This window comes from Ostrea edulis, chromosome 2, assembly GCF_947568905.1.
Source record: "Ostrea edulis chromosome 2, xbOstEdul1.1, whole genome shotgun sequence".
In the NCBI taxonomy this organism is placed as follows: Eukaryota; Metazoa; Mollusca; class Bivalvia; order Ostreida; family Ostreidae; genus Ostrea; species Ostrea edulis.
In genome coordinates, this window is record NC_079165.1 from 1,642,501 (window position 1) to 1,651,177 (window position 8,677).

The 8,677-nt window shown below is 36.9% G+C and overlaps 1 protein-coding gene across 2 annotated transcripts in view; it reads right to left on the reverse strand.

The window, feature by feature from the left end:
* Positions 1 to 3,226, reverse strand: part of LOC125680317 (fatty acid-binding protein 5-like) — a 42,462-nt gene extending 39,236 nt beyond the window's left edge. Inside the window, exon 1 of one of the 2 annotated variants that reach the window (XM_056157263.1) lies at positions 2,815 to 3,076. In XM_056157263.1, coding sequence (XP_056013238.1) covers positions 2,815 to 2,893 — 79 coding nt within the window. In that variant the 5' untranslated portion in view covers positions 2,894 to 3,076. Of the gene's footprint in view, positions 1 to 2,814 lie in introns of both variants that reach the window. The other variant, XM_048919799.2, reaches the window with a different exon arrangement.
* Positions 3,227 to 8,677: the final 5,451 nt, after the last annotated feature.

An 8,677-nucleotide genomic window follows, 5' to 3' on the forward strand; every position in this document is an offset into this window, starting at 1 on the left:
TTCTAATTGTCAGTTTTCCGGAAATACTCGAAATCAGTTTTCATTCGGAATATTTCATTCACTGACTTGCACGATGCGTTTATAGGCAGTGACGTCAGATATACACACCTTTTACAGATTGCTAATATCAAAAGATTCACCGAATTCTTCATTTAAATTTTCAATTGTTGTCCGTGTATTCGCTCAAATGACTGAAATGTCGTGGGCTTTATAGCTTTTTGTTTTCTATAGAAACTCGAGTTATTTCATTCCTGTATATTCTTGGAGGATGCTGTTCAACAAGCCGAGGTTTTCAATAAGTTTAATATACCCCAGCTGTGTCTGATGTACGCCTACTGGCTGTGTGTTTTTCTCGCCGTTCTGCCGACTTAAGATTAAAATGTCCTTCACTTTGTTTCGAAGATCGAACTGTCTGGTAGGCCATAATGTAAAAGTATTATAACAGACGCAACCTGACAGTATTAGTGCATTATGTTATTGAAACCTACATATATTGCATTCAAAAGTGCATTCCAATTTTGTAGAAATCCCATATAGAGTTGCGATGAGTCTAAATATTCTGGATACTTATTTCTTAAAGTGCAAAAGTCTTTTTAAAAGAGTCCAGACGTGTTTTTATTGTCCCTTTCTGATCTTACACGAATTTTAGTACGCGGTGTCACAAATGGCAGATTTATCCGAGAATGCGATCTATATATTCAAAATTCAATATGTAATTGGTTTCAGCCTGGCAGCAAAAGCGCAGGTCTTCCACAAGTATAAATTTATACTAGTGGTAAATAACAACCTGTCTCGAGCCAAAATGATAAAGGATACTAGAAAATGAAAATGGATCATTTCATATGTCCGACTGCGCAAGAATTGGCAGACATTGTCCTTGGCAACATGACATGGGAAACATAGTTAGCATAGAATGAAGTTAATATTGACAGATACTTCCCACGAAATGCAAGCCGAATTTCCGGACTGTCCTCGGGGAAAGAAATCTACATCTTGTAATTATCAGTAGATTGAAGGCCTAGGACACGATATTTTTGGTCGCCATGCAGTTGGTGTAGTTTTTTACAGCATCTCTAGGCATGAATGTCAACAACGCAGGATTTTAGTAGGTTGAAATCTCATTGAATTGACAGTAACGCACTCTGCGCGTGCCGGCGAGACACAAACAATACCTGCAGTTTCGTGGAAAAGTTTTTTTTTTCTCTTCAAGATGCTGAATTGTATAAGCAAAGCCGCTAGACCCAGTCTGTCTCCGTACACCGTGTTTAACAGTTCATGGATGAATTCGATATCAAAGTACACATGATATGCATACAATGTGATAAGATTTTTATATTGTTTTTTTGTTTTTTTTTGTATGAAATTGGAATTATGGTTTTTTTTTCCTCACAGAAAAAAATCTACAGAATTGGATCGCGGAATGTCCAATGATCGATCTCTCTCATGACAGAATACTGGAATTCGGTTAATGGTGCATTTTTTGCACATTTGGAAACCCAATAGACAAAAAGCGATGGTAATCGTCAGAGATAGTATGTCATAAGTCCCCCAGAGTAGATCTGTCACGCGAGATTCTGAATTCGCACTCTGGCCAGTGACAACACGTAGTCTCGCTCTATCTCCCAATATTAAGTGTATTATATACATTGCATTAGACGCTACCAGAATAAGCTTGAGCAACTTTCTCACCTTTCGTTGATGAATAAAAAGTTAAGATTAGGAACACATAAATCCCATATAAAATACAAAATTAAGACTAGAGTAAACTCGGACTCCTGAACAAACCAGAGGTGGGGTCAGGTGCTTATGAAGAGTAAACATCCCCTGTTGACCGGTTGCACCCGACGTTATCTCTATATCTTAAATCAGGTAAACGAAGTAATCCGTAGTCAAAATCAGTGTGCAAAGAACAGGTTAACAATTGGTATGAAACACATCAGACAGCATTCGATCTAATGAAATTTTCGAAATTTAAAATTCTATCATTTTTATTTTTTTTTACTATATCGCAAGCATAAGGCTGGAAAGTTCTCACTTCGGCACAGAAAACAAGTAAAGTGATATAGAGTGCAAAGGCTTTGTTATAATTCGAGTATATTTCCTATGATTTTTTTCCTATACTACATGATCTCCATGGATACTAATCATTACTTCCCATATAGCACACTTGTTGTACAGCACATTTTCAATCCGTATTGTGATGAGAATTCAATACCTATGTCAATGTAGAAACCCTTAACATTTGTTTAATGGTACTCATGTGTAAATTGTATCATGTAGTTATAATGTTTAATTCTTAAAATTGTATATGCCCCCTGAGGGCCCTTAATTAGTGAATAAATATAAATATATAAGTAAAGATGCCATCAGTGGGGATTGTACATATACACAGTAAATGTAAAACCCTGCTTCTTATGTAAACGATCAAGTCTTCGTTCACCATCAGTATTCATGAATTTTATAGTCGCTATGTACAGAATTTTCGTGGCATTTTCGTTATGCTGCTTGTATGAAAATAACGCATGCTGTCATCTCCAATCTAAAAAGCCTGCCTCTTGTTGCCTGTTCTTCAAATGCGAAACAAGGCTTTCAGAAATATCACAAAATTAAACACAACTTCAATAGACCGTTCGTGCGTATCACCTCTGATACACTGATAAATTAAATTCAAAAGTAAAAATTAAATTTCCTAAATTTATTTAAAATAAATAAATAGACTTCTTTACGACATTTTGTTTTAATATCCAGGCCTTAAAATAGCTTGTGAATAATGATCATAGTAATGAAAAAGGACTCATAATTTTTTTTGCTTACCTAAGGCGCTGGCCATCTCCTCGAACCCCTCCTTGGTCGTTTCCTCCCAGGAGCCGACAAACTGTTGTATTCCGGCCATTTTCAATTAATTAATTAATCTACTTCAGAAGGTGTAAGATATTGATAGTGCTATTGTACAGGTGAAAATATAAACAGAGAATCAGCTGAAACCCATTCCAATCACCGGGTTGCTTTGCTTCGGCACGAGTCAGTTCTTTTATATATAGGTAGACGGCGCTCGCGGTCAGCAGGTGCGCTTTGTTGTTCAGTCTGAGAGGGACGTTCCAACGTAAACTTCTCCAAGTCAGGTTAGATACATCGATTCCGTTAAATGACCCATCAACAATGATATTATAAAGACAAAAAAACCTCTTAATTCATCTAGACCCCAAATCCATAACAATTTATTGTGCGAATAAAATTGCGTGTTCGGAAATAAATTGATTTTACTATGGAAATATGCATTTAAATCTTTCTGCTCGTTTCCTAAGGCTACTAATGGGAAGATAACGGTGATTTTCGCCTCCATGCCTTTTCGTGATTTCATCCGATTCCGATCTCAGAAATGTAGATCCTGGGACATTTGCCCACCCTGTTTTCAATATTACACCCGCGATAACGTTAATAAGACTGTGTGATCTATTAGACTTCTATGTACTTGTCCGGCGTTGATGAAATCAGAAAGCTTATAATCGCTGAAATATTATTATTTTTTTTTTTTACATTTTCAAGTGACAAAAATGTATAGTTTTATTTTCCCCACAAGCAAATTTCTTGTTCCTGATAAGATTGTCCAACGCCAGAACGAAAGGTGGAGTGATTTGTCAACGTTAGCATATGGTAATCTTATACAGTCAATGCAATGAGGAAGTGCGGTGTTTTAATATAAAACAGAGGATACAATTTGTCGATCATGAAATCACGTGAAACAGGAAAATGCATGAAATAGTGTGAAACATGAATATTAACAGGAAAAGCGAGTTATTGTACATGCTGGCTGAGAGCTGGAATATCATATGTCGTGAAGTCACGTATGAAATAAACAGTGATTAAACATAAATATGAGATAATTTGTTTGTATTTTGATCCAGACAGTCTATGGTATCTTGCATGTTGTTTTAGAGCCAAAAACAGTGAAGTATTAGAACTCATGGTAATTTTATGTAATTCATTTTGAATGATTATCAGTTAATTGGCATGGAATTACATTCCATAGGCGCGCTACACGAGTTCACTCGGTAACTGCAGGTGAATGGTTAGAAAAACTACTCACTGAATCAGACTGGGGCAGATGAAGGTGTGATCTGGTCGGGATTGTAATGGAGCTGTTTAGATCATGGATGTGAAACCTTCGTATTTACATTAGTGTAAAATAAATAGAAATCAAATGCCACTTATCGTTGTCTTATCTTACAGATTCAGGAGTTTGTCGAGAATTTAGAATTATGTAATAATACATTTCTGAGAATATATGATGAATGAAAATCGATCTTTTTAAAATCTTAAAGATTTAAGTTATTTCATGAATCTAGTTTTTTTAAATCATTAAATTTTACAGTGCATTCTAGCAGAGAGAATGGTGTTTTACAAATACATGTAGGGGAGGGGGGGGGGGGCATTGAATCGCGATGATTAAGCTTCAGCTGTGAGTTAGTGTCTTACAGTAATATATATGTCTTCAGAGAGGGTAAATAGAGGACATATACTAGTCCGGAAGTGCAATATCATTTCACTACATTGACTGAATCGTAGTTAGGTTCTCTAACCCTGTTAATGACAGGGAGTGGGCGTGGCGTGGTTCCGTCGATGTCATTTAGTACCTTTAATAGCAAAACACAACAGGTTTTGTGGGTTATTAAAGAATTGCATCATTGTCCAAATAGCCATAATTCTCTGACAGAGAGAACCAAGTCTGTTGAAAGCGTCGGTACCTAACAGATCAATAACGATCATGGCATGCTATTTTGTATTGATATTCCGATTACAAGCATTTGTGGTATCAAAACGCGGGCGACATGGCTATTTCCGGTTCCGTTTGTGACATCATCGGCTAATACCTTCGGATCGTTATAGAGGGAACTGTTTAAAGAAATAAGTGTTACATGTGTACAATCATAGCGCAATAAAAATTCCTTTGACTAAGTACACCCCACAGAGGGAAAATTTTGAAACAACAGATTGAAGTAATTTCTTGTTAATATTTGTCGATAAAGAAAGCTTCTCCTGCAGTTTCTCATCACTCGGTAGACTTTCAATTTAACTGTTGGTTACGCCAAGAGGCATCTTGTTATGAGTAAGTATATTTCTGATAAATGAGGCAACTCCGCTGCTCTGATACTCACGAACACAGAGAAACACATTTCTTCCTTGAGCACACGAATCATCAAAGAACCACCCCTGGATTCCACGAATTGTCCTCTTTCTTTCATGTTGTTGAGATGTATCATGAATTGCTTTCAGTCTTATTGACGTTCATTTTTCTAAATCCTTTAAAACAAATGTTGGTAGAATTAATACTCATGGGCAATCACCCGGATTTGTATAAAAGGCATTTGTTACGCTGTACAATATCACAGCAGGACATTTTATGCTAATCGGAAAAATGATATAATGAAAAATGTGAAGATATCGAACAGGGACCAATATCGAATGATGCAAATGAATGATACAAAATCGAGGGCAAACACGGACCCCTGGGGACACTTCAGGTCCCTTCCCTTGTTGACCAGTCACACCCGCCGTGAGCCCTATATCTTAACGAGTCAACCGTCGTCAAAAGAAAGCCCTAACAATTGTTATGAAACACGCCAGACAGCCTCTAGTTCCACCTCTAGTATGTCCAGTAGTCAGTCTTGATATTTAAGATTTATGAGATAAATAATTGTCCGTTATCGTCACCTTTTCATATATCAAATACAGATTTTAACCTTAAACTTTAACTCTTGTAGGTTTTGAATGTGTGTATTCATTCGGCATTGCCTTTAAACTGTTTTCATTACGTAAGTCCATGTGTATTTTAATTGTGGTCCAGGTTCATATTGACCAATTAAGGGTTGACCCAAAACAGAATTGTTTGTTTGTGCTCACCCTACTGAATGAAATGAATCTAATAAAGTATCAGATTCTTAAGGTTTCACATCATCTTAACCACGAGTTTATTTTCATACCCGCACTTTGCAAAGAACGTTTGTCTATATTGTTACTTTGGTCCGTCCGTCTGTCACATTTTCTTCTTTCTCATATTCCTCCTTTATTTTAAGCAGTAACCAATTAATCATTTGAAATATGATAGGTGGTGTCCTGTAGATGTGTATCAAGGTTTCGGAATGTTTAATTTTACCCTGGGGTAAATAGAAAAGAAAAAAAACCCGGAAAAACCCCCGGTTTCCAGAATTGCTCATACATTTCACGCAATAGCCAATATCATGTTTTGGAGATGATTAGTCCTTTAGATGAGCAATAAGTTTTCTGGAATTTTCTTTTTCACCATGAGGGGTAAATGGGATGAAAAAGGAACAAAAACATGGTACTCAGATTTAGAAATGAAAGTCTCTCGGATATGACATTTAAAAAAAAATGGCCCCGTATCACGATAGGCGTTAGTACGGTATAGAAGCCTTACTGTGACTTACGTAAACGCCATTTGTGGCACTTCACTTACCGCTGGTGACGTCTCTACATAAAACAACATACAAACGAACAAAACTAGAAAATCCAGGAAGTTACCAACATTTTTATTCCAGTCTTCTTATCCAACTTTCATTATTTCTCAACAAGGTCTTATTAAAACAAAATGATAAAATTCAGTCTCATATTTTGGTTTATGCAAAGTAATTGATAATAAGGCATTCGACGTGAACTGAAGCAAATTTAAACAGATTCAACGATGAAGTGCTTGAAACGGTCTTTTAAGGAGGATTTAGAAATAGTCTAATTGATTGATCATCCATATCTGTAACAAATCCTCATATCTTGGCGAAAATAAAACAAATTGAGCTAATATTGGCGATAAAAAGTCAGCTTTAGAGTTTATTCAGACGTATTGTAGCCCTCTTGAAATATAACGTTTTGTGACGTCTGTATAAAACATGGAATAATTAATAAAAATGAATCAGAAGGATATATTTGTCTATCAGCTCCAGCCAATCGTCTGTTCAATCCATAATGACGTCAGGAAAACAGAGGACCAGTAGGATTTATTCCGTCACTCATTGTCTGATAATGTACATCATCAACAAAATATGCCAAACCATTGTACAGTGACACGAACGATCGACAGACATTCTTAAAAAGTTATAAAAATGCTATTTTAAAATGTCTTAGAAGTTGTTTTTTAGAGAATGGCAAAAAGGTAATCTTCAGGACAAAAACATGGAAACTCCTCTCTCCAGTGCAAGTCTGTCTCATCTAATTACCATCTATCGATCAGTGCAACTGTCGGGCTCGGTTCATAGTCGCTATTGTGTGTTACATAATTCCCTTCTCGAGTCGTCCTCTTCGTTCATATCGATACACGCCTGCCACTCCAACTAGTATTTGCATAACCGCCAAGTGCCTTGAATGATTCCGTTCCTGCCGATCGTACTTGTTCTGCACCAGATGCCCAAAGATAACGGCGACGCCTAATAGGACACCATTAATGATGCATAAACATATCTTAAGGTGGACGGTCATTTCCCTTATTTATCATTATAGACTTCTAAGACTTTAACAACCTTATAGCACGCAAAATATAAAAACGACGCAAGAAAAAAAATGTAACATGTAAGCACAGCGCAAACTCGTAATCAATCGTATTTGAATTTTGCATTATTTTCCCCGTTAACGGCCACGCGAGGTCTAAATTTGTGGTACTTCATCTACAACTGTTGACGTCTCAACATGAGTGAATGACTTTCGACGGGACGTAAAGCAATTCATACAACCAAACAACCGACACCAGCGTCCAGGAATTGCGGTTACGGGGGCGCCACTTTATGAGGCAGTGGGTCCAGGGCGAAGTCCTGGTGGGGGTCCAGGGGGCTTTTGGGGGGGAAATTGAGTTCTCCCAATAAAGTAATCAAGAAATCAAAAGATTTTGTCATTTATTTCTCCTGGAGTGGAAGAAATTATTGTTTCTTTTATTGTTTAGTACATTTTCCGAAACAAGATACCGCGATTTACCTTAAATTTGAAAAATGTAGAGGGGCGCACGCCGGCTGCGTTCCCCTCTAAATCCGTCACTGGCCACGTGAAATGTAATAACGCAGAATAAAAGAAGTGAAGATAACAAACAGTTATCAATCTCATAATTCCCATAAAGAATACAAAATTACGAATAGGGCAAACACGGATTCCCGGACACAACAGAAATGGGATCAGATGTCTAGGAGGAGTAAGCATCCCTTGTTGTCCAGTCGCACCCTCCGTGAGCCCTCTATCCTGATAAGGTAAACGGAATAATCCGTAGTCAATCTTAGTATGTAAGGTGTTCAATCTCATAACTCCTATATATAAAAAAAAAACGACATACGAATTGGTATGAAATACGCCAAACAGCATTCAACTTAACGGCAGGTTGTATTTGTAGCTTAAATCGTTATAATTACGACCTTAAAATTTATTTTCAAACACGCTGACATTAAATGAAACTGTTGAACCTCTGTCATTATCGTATTTATCAATAGTCTGTCTCGATTTAAAAACTGATCATGCTCAGAACAAGCACTTGCGTATCGAATCAGTTGAGAAATATAAACACCACATTCTGGTGATAATGTAATATTTGCTACATGAATATGGGATGTTAACAATAGAGAAGTTGAAGTCTTCCCGGTTAACGTGAAAATAAAAGATAACGAACAGTGATCAATCTCAAACTCCT